At 40.3% G+C, this 18140-nt stretch overlaps 1 protein-coding gene across 1 annotated transcript in view; it reads left to right on the top strand.

Annotated features, from left to right (window-relative positions):
- LOC142503479 (vitellogenin-1-like) overlaps nucleotides 1-18140 on the top strand; it is a 75167-nt gene that overhangs the window by 29316 nt on the left and 27711 nt on the right. Inside the window, exons 9-20 of the mRNA XM_075615727.1 lie at nucleotides 152-317; nucleotides 1603-1728; nucleotides 4569-4787; nucleotides 6910-7127; nucleotides 7214-7311; nucleotides 7845-7969; nucleotides 8066-8173; nucleotides 10307-10426; nucleotides 12299-12488; nucleotides 12773-12866; nucleotides 12958-13143; nucleotides 14785-14932. Coding sequence (XP_075471842.1) covers nucleotides 152-317; nucleotides 1603-1728; nucleotides 4569-4787; nucleotides 6910-7127; nucleotides 7214-7311; nucleotides 7845-7969; nucleotides 8066-8173; nucleotides 10307-10426; nucleotides 12299-12488; nucleotides 12773-12866; nucleotides 12958-13143; nucleotides 14785-14932 — 1798 coding nt within the window. The remainder of the gene's footprint in view (nucleotides 1-151; nucleotides 318-1602; nucleotides 1729-4568; nucleotides 4788-6909; nucleotides 7128-7213; nucleotides 7312-7844; nucleotides 7970-8065; nucleotides 8174-10306; nucleotides 10427-12298; nucleotides 12489-12772; nucleotides 12867-12957; nucleotides 13144-14784; nucleotides 14933-18140) is intronic.

Raw genomic sequence — 18140 nt, forward strand, 5'->3', positions numbered from 1 at the left:
ATAGCTGTATAAAACACTATGCTTTAATATAGGCATTGCATCCAGTTTCTTTTACCTATCATTTGAGTTACTTTGATCTAAAAACAGAACTAAGGATACTACTTGAAATCAGTGGGTCTTGAATAATTCTTTTCTCTTTTATGTTCTCTAGACGTTGGATTTTAGATTCAATTCCAGCCATTGCCAGTCCTTTGTCGCTAAAGTTTCTAAGACATAAAATTGATACAAAAGACCTGACTGAATTTGAAGCGGTACAGGTTGTACTCATGGCTATACATTTGATCAAAGCAGATCATGAAGCAATAGCAGAAGCTAAGGTACAGTATGCTCTCATTCTGCCTAATTATTTCTCACTACTTCATTCCTCATGGATGTACAGTACAGCAGGGGTGAGCAAACTTTTCCGTCTGCACCCCCCCCTGTCTACTCTCCCACCCCCCTTGCTCGCACCCCTTCCCCCCCACCTTGTCTCTTTGTCCCCAGCATTTCTAACGTCACAACATCATGTGACGTCATGTTGCCATGGCAATGCGACATTATGTGACCCCGGCGACGTCATTTGACGCCGCATTGCCATGGCAACGTGTCACCAGAAGCTGCCGGAGACAAGGTAAGGGAACTTACAGAGGCGTTGCGCGCGCTCCCGTAGCATTTCATTTCAATGCTTTGGGGAAGAGCGCGGGGCCTCAAAGTGTCGCGCCCCCAGAAAAAATTATGCGCCCCTCCAAATTTGCACATCTCCTGCACTACAGTATGCTTAGTAAAATGTTATGGGAGACTTTCACGAGGGGCAAATAACTGGATATATGCGGTTTTGCGGACGCCTGCCAGTCAGGCGTCAGTTGATAATCTAGAAAACGAATGTTGTGACGCACATTTGAAGACATTCACGCAACTTTGCAGGTCACATGGCCCTTCAAATACTGCCATTTTCACAAAAATCTGGAGAAAGGGGATAAAATAGAACTGGTAGAAATATTGTATTTTTGTGAATTTCCAATGAAACGTGAACTTTCCCAAAAATGGAGCAAAAAACCCGTAATACAAAGAAAATCGTGAGAAATGTTGCAATGCACGTTTGAAGACATTTGAACGACTCCACACCTAATGGCGCAGAAGCAAAAACTAACATGGATCATTTATATACACTGTTATTGTAGTAGTGCAGGAGTAGCCAACTCCAGTCCTCAAGGGCCACCAACAGGTCAGGTTATCAGGATATCCCTGCTTCAGCACAGGTGGCTGAATCAGTGGCTCAGTCGAAGTGACTGAGCCACTGATTGAGTCCCCTGTGCTGAAGCTGGGATATCCTGAAAACCCGACCTGTTGGGGGGTCTTGAGGAATGGAGTTGAGCATCCCTACTCTAGATTGTAAGCTCTTAGGAAAAAGGACTCGTTGTGCCTGCAACATCCTGTGAACATGGCTGCTTACATTGGCACCCCTATATAAGAAAAGTCTTATTTGTCTTTACTACAAAAGCTATCAAACTATATACAGTACTGTAACAACGTTTACAGTTTTACCACATTGATTTTGATCACTTGGGTGTGATTACATTTTCTATGCATGGTTTTAACCAATACATTGGTTTCTTTTGTTAGTTATTGCTGGCTAGTGTAAAACATCGTCAAGATTCTTTTCTTCGGAAAGTGACATACCTTGCCTATGGATCTCTGATACAAAAGCACTGCAGAAGTACTGAAGTCTGCTCAGACTCCGCTCTACAGGTAATAGTTATACGTTGAGTAACAGGCAATCTGTGTTAATCAGAATGTCATTATGAGGGGTGGGGGGAGATATCACACGTTTCTACAGTAGGGTTATATAATAAGATTTCTTACAAAAGCTTATGTAGAAAATTACCCCTTCTCATGCCCCAAAGCATTGTAAGGCTCGGTTATAGTGCTGGTGACAGCGACGCGACGTTGTGTCAAAACAAATGCATTGCCGCTGTCACGTGCACTTATACTAAGCGTGGCGGGACGGAGCGACGGCTTGGTCGCAATCGCTGGAAGTCATCTCAATTTGATTTTTACAGCTACCGCAGCCTGAGGTCGCCGTCACCGGCACTATAAGCGCGGCCTTAGGCATACTTTCAGGAACGAAGGGGTTACATCATTTGTAGAAATAAAATACAATGCTTACAGTAACATCCATAATCCTCATCATGGGTTGCCAAGAGGTGATATATTAGGTTCAATATTGGTAATATTATGTATTTTTATAACCTACTGTATTGTTTGTTGGTTAGTGACAATGGGTGCTATGCACTAAGCAGTGATAAGTGCTTTTAAGTGAGATACATGCCTTTATAGTGTGATACTGTCTGTTGTGAGATTCACAAAGCAGTGATAACACTACAGTATCGTGCTATAATGGCATTTTTTCCCACTTAAAAGCACTTATCACTGCTTTGTGAATCTCATAGCAGACAGTACCACGCTATAAAGGCATTTATCTCACTTAAAAGACTTATCACTGCTTAGTACATGACCCCCTATGGGGGCTATGCACTAAGCAGTGATAACAGTGCAGTATCGTGCTATGGGGGCTATGCACTAAGCAGTGATAACAGTGCAGTATCGTGCTATGGGGGCTATGCACTAAGCAGTGATAACAGTGCAGTATCGTGCTATGGGGGATATGCACAAAGCAGTGATAACAGTGCAGTATCGTGCTATGGGGGCTATGCACTAAGCAGTGATAACAGTGCAGTATCGTGCTATGGGGGCTATGCACAAAGCAGTGATAACAGTGCAGTATCGTGCTATGGGGGCTATGCACAAAGCAGTGATAACAGTGCAGTATCGTGCTATGGGGGCTATGCACAAAGCAGTGATAACAGTGCAGTATCGTGCTATGGGGGCTATGCACTAAGCAGTGATAACAGTGCAGTATCACGCTATAATGGCTTTTTTTCCCACTTAAAAGCACTTATCACTGCTTTGTGAATCTCACAGAAGGCAGAATCACTCTACAAAGGCATTTATCTCACTTAAATGTATATGTCTATAGTGGCTATTATATACGTAGGCAAAATGGGCCTAACGACAGCCTAAGGAAGAAGGTAGACACTTGCAATATTGTTTGGCGGCGGCCCAATATTGCCAGGTATCGGAGTTTCATGAATAGCGTGTGAAAAAGTAATTACCCGTTAACTACAAATTTGCAAACACCAATGTCAAAAATAATGCTGACGTATTGCCTCGAGAACAAGCCCTTTGCAGCGGCTTCAACACCAGTGAAATACAGATAACACCAGTTGTTTCATCAATCAACCTTTCAACCTTTAGTGAGTCCCACCTATAGCGTGAAAATGCAATTGTATACTTAACAATGTGGCAACTGCCATTCATTTCAATGGAAGTGAATGCATAATTAATTGTGCATTAGCAGATTCTCACTAATATTATATATAATATTCCACTTCCAGCAGTGGAAGTGCTGTGTGCAGAGTGATAATGGTGAAAGGTGGGGTTGCAGACCTGCCTAAGACATGCAGATGAGCATACAGTTGTATTTACATTTGCATATATATATATATATACACATATACATATACATACACACACATACATACATACATACATACATACATACATACATATATATATATATGCATATATACATACTGTACATACATATTTATATACATACAAACACATACTGTACATACACATACATACACACACATACATACATACACACACATACATACATACATACATACATACATACATACATACAGGACCTAAAATGAAACTTGCCTTTCTTAGACTGTGCCAGCGACAACGACGCGACGTCGCGTCAAAACAAATGCATTGCCGCCGTCGCGTGCGCTTATAGTAAGCGCGACATGACGGCGCGACGGAGGGACGGATTGGTCACGATCGCTGGAAGTCATCTCAATTTGATTTTTCCAGTGACCACAGCCTGACGTCACCGTTGCCGTCGCCGGAACTATAAGCGCGTCCTAACACTCCAGCAAAGAAAGAAATGGGTTTGTAGGAAACTGCATGTGGAATTAGCTAATTACATGCAATGCATCAAAGGGGTGGCAGCATTTTCCTACCATTTATAACTTGGTTTTTTGGCCTTTTATGAAATAGCAAAACATTAATTTTAGAGTATTGCACATCTTAATATGCATTGCACAACCACTTAATGACTCAAGTTCAAGTAACTCTCATCACTAAATTGTAGGTATAATGAGTGAATGCAGTAAATGTATATCATGTTATTTATAGAATTTGTATTAAACTAATCACCTCTATTGTACATTTACTAATACATCTGTCAAGAATATGGAAGCTTACAATGTTATATAAAACTGTAACACCACATATCAAGATAATAGAAAAATGAATATAATCTTACGCTATGCAATTTTGCACAGGTTTGGCACAAGGGAAAAGAAAATATCTTGGTTTATCAATTTCATAATCATGTATAATATAAAAGAAACACTTGTTATTTCCCCTAGAATTAAAAAAAAAGAACAAAATAATAACCTCAAATTATACTGTCTCAAAATGAATGTGCTTTTTGTTTTTTGTTTTTTCTCCAGCCTCTTAACGATCTTGCAGCTGAGGCTGCCAGCGGAGCTCATGAAAGGGATATAATCCTGGCACTGAAAGCTCTCGGGAATGCAGGACAACCTGCAAGTATAAAGCGTATTCAGAAGTTCCTGCCAGGATTTTCATCCGGTGCTTCCCAACTGCCAGTCAGAATCCATACCTGTGCTATACTAGCTTTAAAAAACATCGCTCTAAAAGATCCTAGAAAGGTAATGTCATCCATAGCAAAGAAGAAGTGGGTGAAGTCTGTTTGTAGTTGAAGATACAGTATGTTGCCCTGGTTACATTTTGATACATCTGCATATAATTACCCTGTAAATGCATTTCAAAATGATTGGATGGAGGAGAACAATGTTTCATTAATAAACAATTGGAGGTGGGTGAATGTGGTGACATTTGCTTCACGTTTTTTTTCCCAGGGACCTTTTAGGGACACAAATTGAAGCTAAATTCTCCGATTTCCCTATACAAATTATTTTCGGTGTTTGTTTTTGCAGCAAAAACACTGCCCCGCTTTTTACATTTTCTCTTATTTTTTCGAATATGCACCAATTTTTGTATTTTAATAACAACAACCCATTAGCGGTGGTTATTTTCGAACTTTGCGAATTTGCAGCAAATGTGAACTTTGCCACAAAGTGTACGTATTTCTAATATAAATATTATATTGTATTATGGGTAATTTTCATAAGAACAAAACAAAATGGCCTCCTAACTTCAGTAGCGCACGATTGGGACTTCTACATGACACTAACATCATTGTGCTTAAAATGTGACAAAAACCCTCCATAGCAGGGAAAAGAAACTCAGAACATTTATTTATTTTTCTACAGGTTCCTAAAACCTGCTTAATCCAATTATTGTAATTAGTACTTTACTGGCCAACTCTCCTTATTTTTATGGCAGACTCTCAAATGCAGTAATTTGCTGAAAAATCAATAGTTATTTTTGTTTCTCCCTGAAAAAAACGTTATCTCAATCAAATGCATGTCAAAGAAACATGAAGAGGCTCCCTCATTTTCCTACCATATCTTCCGGAAAATATGTTAAGATATTTGGATAGTATGATTGCATATAATGTAATTATGTTCCTGCATATGTACGTTTACTGGTACTGTATTGATCAGAATCTACAGGTCAGCAAAATCTCATCCTAGTCAATAAACAAAAATACATCTACAATGGATTTCAAGTGTAATTGTAATTGTTGTATATGCATGCATGAAATGCAAGTAGCATAGTACCCATATTCACTCACAGCGAAAACAGCCATTAAGTTATATTTCTTTACATTTCACATACACCACTTGAAATGTTATGCTTCACTCTTAAGAAAGAAGGGTTTTAGTTCAATCATATGGCAAATTATTCAATGCTATTCTAAAATGTTATCATGTCAATATGAGCTGAAGTCTCCCCCAATAGTGTTTTTTTAAATACATGGAAAACATCTATGGCAGGAGACGCCAACTCCAGTTCTCAAGGGCCACCAACAGGTGAGCTTTCCAGGATAACCCAGCTTTAGTTTAGGTGGCTCAATCAGTGGCTCAGTCATTCTGACTGAGCCACCTACGCTGAAGCAGGGATATCCTGAAAATCTTACCCATTGATGGCCCTTGAGGATTGGAGTTGGCCTCCCCTGATCTCTGACTTCATGTGTTATAGTGATCTTCTTTTTCCTAAGAAGTATCTCATTGCAGTCACAGTCAGAGTAATTAGCTTTAACCAACTCCCAATAGTATAGAATTGCATGGAATAAATGAAGTTTGAAGGGATTTAAATTAATGACATGACATATGGCAGCTTATATAATGGGTATGCATGGTTATTGTACTGTTTCCTTATCAACCTACTGTATCCATTTAGTCAATGACACATGCATTAATTATTTAACAATCTATCACCTTCAGCATCCATTTAGTGCAAAGCACATGGGATTTGCTGTTGATACATGGCCCCCTATAACATCCGCCTGTGCTATAGGAATGTCTGTTACGTGCAGCTCATAACTAAACACACCAGCCCTGTAAAACATGTACTGAGTAATACACAGCGTTACATGCAGTATTACATATAGGAGTAATATATAGAAGTCCTGTGATTTTCTTTAGTACACTACATCCCTTCAGAGCCATTTTGAACAAATGTTGTATAACTCATTTGTATTTTGGGGAGATATTTAGATTTATACACTACGGTTACTGAAAATCTAAATGTATAACACATGCTCCATATCACCACTGCCAAGATACCCAACTTCTAATAAAATGTATGACAAGAAGTACATTGTTTAAAAAGAAACACTATTAACCACCAAACTTTCCAATTCAGGTCCAAGATATGTGTCTTCAGATATTTGTAAACTACAATTTACATCCATTCGTCCGGCTTGTAGCATCATCTGTACTACTGGACTCTAGACCCCCTGCTAGTCTGCTGGCAACAATAGCGAATGCGTTACTGCGAGAGACTAACATGCAAGTGGCAAGTTTCACATATTCGGTATTGAAGACTCTCAGCAGAAGTACAGCTCCCGACCTCCAAGAAGTGTAAGACGACAAGTCTGTTATCTTGGTGTTGTGCAAAGGATTATTTATATGTGCGGTTATTAACTACATCTTCCCTTTCTTATTAGAGCTGCAGCTTGCAACATAGCCATCACAATTCTGAAACCCAAATTTGGACACTTCAGTAATAGCTATAACAAAGGCTTCCATTATGACATTTTTAAGAGTAAGTGCTTCCTTTCCTCTTCACTTCTGTAAAATGAAAGACTATCATGTGACCATTTTGGTTGTAAATTACAAGCTGTAAATGTACTGTTGATGAGGTAAATATACACTGGACTCACAACACTGCTTCTCTTTTCACAAGCTCTCAATGCCCTGAAAAGTTCCTGCAAGAGATTAGGACTGTTCCCCTAAAGCTTGGCTTTCTCCATAAGGTTTGATGACAGAAAGGGGGCAGATTGTTAGATTTTTCCATCGAAGTTAGATTATTGGGAATTTATTGTTAATGTATCGCAATGTCAGAGTGAAACATATATTGAAACTTGATTTTGGTATATTTTATTCTAGAGACATTTCTAAATGTGCATTTTCAGGGGCTCTGTACATTTTATGCCCTTAAATAAATCCGCAATATATAATATAACCTGTACACTTATATTACAAACATCGTGGCCACTGGCGTTCATGACGTACACTATACATCCAAAGGGGTGAAGTGAAAACATGTTTCTCTTTTATGTTTTGAATTCCCCACAGATTCATTCATGTCTGGCATTACAGCGTCATTTGATTTGTTAAACAATGCAGCCCACAGTATTCCTTTAGAAATAATAACCAAGCTAAAAGGTTCTTTCTTGGGAGCCACAGCTGATTTGCTTGAGGTAAGTAACCTCCAGTATTTTTGTCATTAACAGGAATCAAGCAATCCCTATCTCCAGTTTTAATGCTTCCATATTCCATTTCTATACTGTACATAGGTTGGCTTTCACTCTGAAGGACTTCAGGAATTATTGATGAACAAGCATATTTTCTCTCGAGAAAGCAGCCCACAAAATATGAAAACAATTATGGATATGCTGAAAAAGGTAAGACACACTATTGAATACACCCTTCTAAACACTGAAAGTATGCCTTAATTGGAGACCTGGCCATTAGCATGCTCTGTTTTTTGTAATATTGTTCAACATACACCATGTATCCATAGATCTCCCAGATTCCCGTCATCAGTGCTGGGTAACAGAATAAAATACTGAAAACCCAAGGAAGCGTATATATGTAGCCTGTGCCACTGACTTATGGGATACTTAAACAAATCAGAGCATCATTTAGAATTATTTATTTATTTATAAAATGTTTTACCAGGAAGTAATACATTGAGTGTTTCCTCTCGTTTTCAAGAATGTCCTGGGCATAGTTATGATGACAAATAATACATGGTTACAAATACATGGTTACATAAATGAACAGGGTGTACATTATATACATGACATTGCATGCACAGTTAAAGATAGTATATATTATAGGCGTATGTAACAGTTACAGACCAGATTAAAATGTGAGACAGCTTTAGTTTTGAAAGAACTTAGACTGGTGGCGGCTGTGAGAGTCTCCGGTAGATTGTTCCAGTTTTAGGGTGCACGGTAAGAGAAGGAGGAATGGCCCAATACTTTGTTGAACCTTGGGACTGTGAACAGTCTTTTGGGGGCAGATAGGTGATAAGTGCTGCATGTGGTAGGGTTGAGGAGCTTGTTCAGATAGGCGGGTAGCTTGCCCAGAAAGTATTTGGAGGCAAGACAGGAAAGATTAACTTTGTGCCTAGACGCAAGTGCTGACCAATCTAGTTCTTTGAGCATTTTGCAGTGGTGATGTGTTGTAGTTACATTGGAGAACAAAATGGCATATTGAATTGTAGAGGGTATCAAGTTTGCTAAGGTGGGTTTGGAGTGCCGAGCCATATACTGCTGCGGCCAACTTCAATCTCACAAATGCCCGTGATGTTCCGGGGCTTTTTTTGGCTGGCGCCGAACTTGTCCGCGCTCAGCCGCATCTTCCCCTCCCCTCGCGACCCCCTGGCTGCTTGGCTGCTCCGCCGCTGCTCGGCAGCTTCACGCGTCTTCCCCTCCCCTCGCGACCCCCTGGCTGCCTCTGCACCCCCTCTTCCCGCATCTCCCCTCCATTTCCCTGTCCCATGTCCCCTTACCCGGGGATGCCGGCGGATGTGTGACCGGTGCCACAGTGACGCGCGTCACGCGTCACCAGCCGCGTGTCACCAGCCGCGTCTGCCCGGAGTCTGCCCGCACATTGCGGTGGCGGCCACTGAAGACTCAGCTCGGCCGCCACTGTACTATGTCCCCATAGTCAATTTTTGGCATTAGCATCTGCTGTGCGATGCGCTTTCTGACCAGCAGACTTACTGTAAGAGGATTTGTTTCTGTAAAGTACCCCTAGTTTGGCATAGATTTTCGATGTCAGGGTATCAATGTGCATCCCAAATGTTAAATGGGAGTCAAACCATTTATATTATACATACCTTATACTGAATTTAATGATATAATGTTGCCTTAAAATGTCACAATATTACTTTCATGTCATAATGGCTAAATTAGTATTAATCAAAAGAATCAAGATATGTATGAAGAGATAATACCTGTGTGTGCTTGTACTCTGATCAGGAGAATCCTTAGGCAAAATTCAAAGCAAATACTGTAGATGGGCAGCAGTCCAACTGCAGTCAACAAATAGGTGGTTTATTCCTGCGGACATTTCAGTCCCCTGTATTACAAATTATGACTCCATATCATTAAAATGTAAAGATTCACAGTGAAAAATTGGTTTTTATAATTTCTAAAAAAACCTTTTTTTTTAAAAAGAAACAATTACACTAAAATAAATGTTAAATGTGATAGTATAAGGTGAATGTTTGGAAATTTAAGGTGTCTTTTTTAAACAGTTAACAGCACTTAAAATGCATTCATGAAGGAAATATGTAATTTTAATAAAATAAAAAGATTAAACCTAGTTTAATCCTAATTTAGCTATACAATTATTCAAAACCCAAATGTCTGTATATTACATTTAATAATAAAGGCCACCCATTTTTCAGCCCACATAGTAGAAGTTTGCAATCAGCATTGTGCAAACATCCCAAAGCTCTACTTATTAATTCTTAATCCCATCCAATGATAGCTCAAGTCTAATGTGCTTTTCTTTCCTAACAGCTGTCTGAATGGAGACCCCTGCCATCAGATGAACCTCTTGCATCAGCCCACATCAAGATGTTCGGACAAGAGATTCTCTTTAAACAGTTAGACAAACATAACCTGCAAAATATAGTGAAGGTAAATATAAATTGTCATGCTATGTTGGATATAATGTTTCATATCTAGTATAAAAAAAAGAGAAATGTCAAATAAGATACACTTTTCCCATGAATAATAAACATAAACTCTTTGATTTTACAGTACAACATCAAAATACAATATTCAGGATGTATTGAATTTTATAGTGCATTTATTAATTTTATGTTGCTGTTTGCAGTATGAGAACATATAGCATGTTAACAGCCTAGTCGTGTATCAATGTGTAACCAAAAGGGAAAACACAACATCGGATTCTAAAAAAAACAACTGCTATGCTACCGCTGAGATTTAGGGAGCAATTCTATATACACCAAAGAGGCTGTTAGGGTCACTTTTGGCCAAACATCCCAGTTGAAGTCTATGAAGACTTTCATGAGAAAATGGCCTGAGCCCTGCAGTCATTTTGAAGCCATATAGGGCAGGAGTGGGCAACTCCAGTTCTTAAGGGTCACCAACAGGTCAGGTTGGAAGGATATCCCTGCTTCAGCAAAGCTGACTCAATCAATGGCTCAGTCAAAGACTAAATAATACCGTAGGTGTCTGGAAGGTTAAAATTAAGCTTTCTCTAGAACACAATGTGGTCAAAAGTTACCATTGTAAGCTGAGAAGCTAGAGATTAAATCATTATTAAATCATGATTTTTTTTTTACACTATATCCCTTTTTTTAGTAGAACATGATGGTTACATTACTGTATATGAGTTAAACGTATATAGGCTTCTGGGGGAATTGCTGCTTTAATGTAGGTATAGTATAAATGAGATTATTTTAAACACATTAATATACTTAATCCTTTGGGTGCCCTTAGATGATATAGTCACTACATCATGCCCAAAGAGGTTTGTTTTTTCTTCTTAGATTGTGTCCTGCATTCCCATGGCGCACAGGACCCGATCTGCCTAGTAGGGAAACGGAGGACACCTCTTCCATTTCCTGGAAAATGGCAGCCGCAGTCACATGATTGCTATTGTAAGCAGTCACATGACCGCATTGTGCCATAAGAGCTGTGGCACTCAGGTACAGAGACCCTTTCAGCACTCAAAGGGTTAATGTACACAGGGCCGGCTTGATGGCAGTGCCGTCGGTGCAGTGACACCCAGCCCCGTGGTTACAGAGGCCCATACTCTTCCCCACGACAATTAAACTGATTGCTGAGCGCTGGCCCTCTGTAACACTTTTACCTTCTCCGGTGGCATCACCTCCTGCAGGGTCCCTCATCATGGCACCGCGACGCGAAATGGTGTTGCGTTGCCATGACAATGGGATGCCACAGGATGTCACAATGCCATTGCCTCGTCACGTTACTAGGACATCAGGAAGCCCTGTGGCGCCATGTTGCCATGACAAACTGACGCTACATGATGTCATGACGTCAAATTGTCATGGCAACACAATGCCATTTGATGTCGCGGCACCATGATAACGGGACGCGGAGGAGGAGATGACGCAGATAAAAGGCCCTGCACATGTCCCTGCACTGAGCCCTGCAAACATCCCAGCCGCCCCTGAATCTACATATGAATCAGCAGTACAAACGCAGTCTGGCTGTGGGCTGGAAGTAAAGCCCATAACCCTAGTGATTGGTTTAATCACTAGTCAATTGATGACTAGTAAATATACAAATGTATTGGCCAATATTGTACCGTAACGGGAAATCCATAACACAATATTTCAGAGAGTCTCTATTCAAACAAACGTAAAACGTGCCATAAATCAAGGAGGGTATCGCGTTATCCATGATTTTCTAACGTGTTAGTGGGTACAATAACGGCTGCAACAGCTATACATGAAACTCTCATTCATTTTCTACCTCTTGATTTTTAGTAAACTTCTTTACATTATACTTTTATAGCTATTTCACAGACCAGAAGAGAAAATGTCTATGTTGAGCACAATAGTAAACCAGCTTCAAAATGGTGTGGATGTACACTGGTCTAAACCCATCTTGTCTAGTGAAATCCGTCACGTTGTGCCTACTTGTGTAGGGCTGCCATTAGAAACAAGCCTGTATTATTCTTCCGTCACAAGAGCTGAAATCCAGGGTAAGAAGAGAACACCTCCACCTACATGTGAACAACTGCCCAAACCAGGGGTGGCCAACTCCAGTCCTTAAGGTCCACCAACAGGCCAGGTATTAGGGATATCCCTGCTTCAGCATGGGTGGCTCAGTCAGTGGCTGAATCGAAGACTGTTGAAGCAGGGAAATCCTTAAAACCTGACCTGTTGGTGGCCATTGAGGACTGTTGGTGGCCCTTGAGGATTGGGGTTGGCCACTCCTGGCGGCTGTAATATCATATATAAACCATCATTGTTTTCTGCTTAACAGCTCGAACTCACATCACACCGGTTCCAACTCAAGACTTCAACTTACCCCAGTTACTAGATTCCAACATTAAGCTGAATTCCAAGATGTCACTCAGGTAAATGTAGTATAGTTGAAAATGAATATGACATTTTTGCCAGATTCTAGTGCTAGAGCTTTTACAAATACTTTATGTTTGCTTTTTTTAGTATGGCTAAAGATATAACATTTGTAATGGGAATAAACACGCACTTCATTCAGGCTGGGATGGAAGTTCAGGCAAATATTCACGTCATTCTCCCTCTGAATTTTGCGGCAACAGTCGATATTAAACAAAAGAATTTCAAGTTTGAATTTATTCCGGGTCACCCGGAAAATGAAGTTGTTTCTATAAGGTACGTATTAAATGAATTACTATATTTGTTGCAATATACTATTGACTAAAAAGTTGTAGCAAAATAATGTTAACTACATATGAATTCGTTACAATGTGCTTAGCCCTAGATACTTCAGCCTCCGTTAAACCCGAGTTCAAATTACACATGGTAACAAAAGAAAATAGTGTGTGGTTTAACCACAATTTTATGACCAAAGTCATACATTTTATCGAGTGAAATATTTACATGTGAATTGCGATGCGGTTATTTACTCCACTAATAAATAGGACTTAATTACCACATGTGATTGAATGGGGGAAAGGGAGAATCATATACTGTACTGTATGTCAACCATAGGGTTATGTAATATAAATAATATACCACAGTTACTAAAGGATTTAATATGTAACTTACACTACCTACCTCGCTTGGGTAGCTAAGTGGCTAGTAAGGCTTTGCATGGTAATGCCTTACTACCTGCTAAGGTAAGCAAAGTGCCCAACCACCCACTCTGGGGGAACCTACCCCCAACACCCACTCTCCTACCTCCCACTCTCCTCAACATTTGGCTACTATGGTTATTTGCCATTAGTATAGAGGGTCAAGTTTATTGGGGGAGAATGGGGAGTGGTGGTTGGGTTTAACCGCTTGCTTGCTCTAGTCGTTAGTAAGACATTGCCATGCAGTGGCCCCCTTGGTAGCCAAGGGGGATAGTTAGTGTCATGTTAGGACATGTTAGCCCTTAGTAGCCCTTAGTGGTCAGTTACCTTGTCATGAGTAGCTGACCACTCCGACTGCTAAGGGGTTAATATCAAATGTTTAAAATGTACAGTTTTATATCCCCTATTCCATGTGGGTTTAGGTTATCTTGCCTGTATGTATATAATGGTATGTGTATATGTATGTGTATCTGTATTTATATAGCACAATCCATGTACATAACGCTTCCCAGCAGTAATACACGTGATAATATAACACATAGTGAGAAGAAAAAGTGCTTTAAGACATAAAATTAACACTGAGAAAAGGAGTCTCTGCCCCCAACAGCTTACAATCTAAGTATTAAGTAGGGAGAATGTACAGCGATAGTAGGAGGGAGTTCTGTAAGTGCGTCTGCAAGGGGTCAAGGTCAGTGCATACGAAGGTCATTCTACACAAAGGCAAGAATGGTCTAACGCCAGCATGGATGCAGCCAGAAATCGGACAATGATGACTGACATCAGAATGAGTCAAATTGTGGTATTTACTCATTTTGGTGCCGTTCTGATATTTTTTGTAGTGGACATGGTAAAAGTACGTTATTTCTAGTGGTATCAAATTGATGACGCCCCCAAAAACGAACTAATTTTATATAACAATTTGATGGATTATTATTGGATGTCCTGTGTTATTGAGTGGACTCTGTTCCTCATTAGGTTCCCTAACATTAAATAATAGCATTTGTATAACGATAACTAGTGTTTCATTGTTATTTATCACGGGCAAATTGCAACCTCTAAAATTCTTGGCAAAGAAATAGAGTAAGAACACTGGAACAAAATATTGACCAAAAAAGGGGGCTGTGCCTTAAAAATATTGCAAATAGAAGAAATGTTTGTCTTAGGGCAATTGCACATACTGTATTTCTTTAAGATAAGCAATGCAATGTTTCATGTTCAGGTCAAAGGCATATGCTGTAACAAGAAACATTGAGGATTTAGCTGCTTCTAAAATGATTCCAGTTGTACCAGCTGGAACAGAAGCAAATGTACTGAGACAGACCTTCAATCCAAGAGACCTGCCCACTGGGGACTTGCTAAGAACAGAGGTAAAGAGAATTCACTATCAGCACAGAAATATACTTTCTTTCCGTTGGGATCCTCTTTCTTACATAATAAAATAGACTCCCGCTTTTTCAAACTTGCTTGCATTAAATCATATTCATATTGCTTATACCAGGATCAAGGCATCTAGTGCTATTTGTTATTTCAAATGAAACATAATATAAACAGATTTTTACTTGGGACTTCAACACATTGAGATGATTTAGGAAATGCCAGCACTAAGGACAAACAATATCGTTGCTGGCTCCTGGTTCGTGTACAATTGATCGAATATAGCATAAAGTAAAAACATTGATTTAAGACAGTGTGACAAATTCTGGGACATTCATTTACAGTGTGTTGCTCTGTGTCCAGATACATATTGCTACAGTACATCCAGTTCTCACTCTGCTGGTTAAAAATGTATCAAATGTTCACTGTTGAATACAACACAGCTCCAATTTGCCAGTTGACACTTATTTGATTTGTTTTACTTTATATAACGCGATACTCACCAAGAAAACACTGTGGTAGAGTGCGTAGAACAGCTTAGGGAATGACCCTTATCCCAGACCTAACTATTTATCATTTCAAATTTCTGTCTGGTATCATAAAGAAAAATACAAATCCTCAGCGATTTCATAATTTTTGATCAAATGTAAAGTGTAATGATGAAAATGGTGTCCCCGATTGGGTCACGAGGGGGTTCTGTCATAAACCTTACAGCGCTGTAACATGCGGCCACTTCTGCTGAATAGCGTAGTGCCGCTTAATATATTTGGACCATTATTTCTATAGTTTCTTTAGAAATGTACTTTTCAGGAACAACCAGAGAAAAATATTGAGACAGAGGTAGAAAAGTAATATATTTAACAGATGGGGAAATATACCTTAATTATGTACTAATATAAGCTTGTTGTACTGTTGAGGCTATAGGGGATTTGTACTAGTGGAGAAAAAGAACCCCAACGGAGAGCACTCAACAGTGCACAATATACAATAGAGGATGTGGTGTATGAAGTGGTAAGTATCGTGAGTAATCTAAAAAAACATTTATTGGAGACTTGACTCAATTAAAATATATATGGACGCTAAGTACCAGGGTGATGGATACTAATATAGGCCAAAAAAGCGCAGCGAAAGTAAAAAATGCCAGATCTCAAGTGTAAAGTGTGGGCTGTAACCCTTGATGATATGTGCAGGGTAAAGCCAGATGTATTGGACAACCACAGGTGTCTGTGTATATTAGGAGTAAATCACAGGTAAGGTCGCCTGTGTCAGTCAAGTGTCTAGCTTGTAGGTAGTGTTGGGTGGTGTCGTATATACCAGATCGTTGTATATACAGGTAAGTATACCAGGTAAGTACACACCAGGGTAAACTTGCACAGGGACATTCATCAGTCACCAAATGTTAGGGCAATCCATATAAGCAGGGCACTGCTGCGGTCCCTGGGTGGTGCTGCTAGATCAGGGCACCTTGTCTGTGTTAAGAACACTCACACACACTCACTAACAAATCCCCCAGCGCAGGTCTCCTAGAGGGTGTATATATTCTAAGCATTTAGCTTGTTATCAGTTCGTGAGGGCAGAAACCATGCTGATTTTTGATACACCAAGCAATAGCAGAAGCGTGTATGGCGACACAGTCTGGTCACGGTTCCTGTCTTTTTATGCTACCAGTACCTCATGTTGTTTTTATCCGCCTCTAAGTGTTAGTAGACACTACTTGTGATCTACATTTTGTCTACCCACCGGTTTTTCAGCCATCTGTCTGTCTGCTTAGAATAGATACACCCTCTAAGAGACCTGCATGCATGCATTACCAGCCACACCATGGATATCTATAATATAATTAAAGAAAACGAGAGAGAATTGTTTACTGCAGAAATCTTCAGAATGCAAATGTGAAAGCATAAAAATGATGCATGGATTATATGCTTTAGATATGATTAACTGGATCCCCATGCAAATTGCTGGTGTATATTTAGTGCAGAGATTTAGTAGCTCTGTTGCTTTAGAGAAGAGTATTTTTTTCTGGGCCTTTTAATCTTTTTGCCACAGGCTCCTGCAAAGCTTTACATTGCTCGATGTACATTACATTGCATTACTTGACCAAGAGAGTTATTACATACAGAAGTAGCCAACATTATTGCATGCGCAGGAGTGCTCCTGCGGGTGTCATAGCGCCGTGGCCCCGCCCCCTTCACACGCTTGGTTGTTTCCAAACGATGGCGGCTTTTCCACTGGTGAGTTTTGTACTTCCCACTGCAGCGCACCAGCAGGAGGGAAAACGTTGGATACATCTTTATGTATAGCAATCGCACAAAGCTTTCATGTCTCTTCTTCGGGCGCCCTGCGGCTTGTGAGAATCTATACCAGGGGTGGCCAGCTCCAGTCATCAAGGGCCACCAACAAGTCAGATTTACAGGATATCCCTGCTTCAGCACAGGTGGCTCAATCAGTGGCTTAGTCAAAGACGGAGTCTTTGTCTTTGACTGAGCCACTGATTGAGCCAACTGTGCTGAAGCAGGGGAGAAGGAGAAAAACTGGAAGAGCACTACTGTAGTTATCAAAAAAGTAGAAAGGAGGGTGCATATCCCATAAGAAGATTATTTATTGGTCATGAAAAAACAGGGCACGGAGAGCCCCACCAACATTTCACGCTTCACAGGGCGCTTTTTCAAGGTATACATATCACAACTTTATTAACATATATATAGACACAAAATGACATAACCAGCCAATACTCACAGCTCACATGCGATCCACCCACTTTGATTGCTAATGGTCTTCTGATGTGTATACACCTAATCAGTATATTCAGACACAGACGACAGTGACTAACTCCGCCCCAACTACCAATCCGGAGACATGCGTGGTCTAGCAACCCCCAGTAGTACGCACTTGCGCAGTAACCAACTGAGGGAGAGTCCTCAATGTCAATGGAGGCCGTGGGGTGTGGGGAGAGCGCGTCATCCAATGGCCCTGACTGTATACCTCACTGGGGCTCTAAGTGCACGCGCAACTGCGCTCTGCAAGACACTAGTCCCCTCCCCGCAGTTGGAGCAGACACAGTGAGCTCCGGACCATCGGCGGAGTGCGCTTGCGCAATACCAACCATCGCGTCACAGGCTTGAGAAAGCGCTCTGTGAAGCGTGAAACGTTGGTGGGGCTCTCCATTGCCCTGTTTTTCCATGACCAATAAATAATCTT

The sequence above is a fragment of the Ascaphus truei genome, chromosome 10 (genome assembly GCF_040206685.1).
Source record: "Ascaphus truei isolate aAscTru1 chromosome 10, aAscTru1.hap1, whole genome shotgun sequence".
Taxonomy (NCBI): Eukaryota; Metazoa; Chordata; class Amphibia; order Anura; family Ascaphidae; genus Ascaphus; species Ascaphus truei.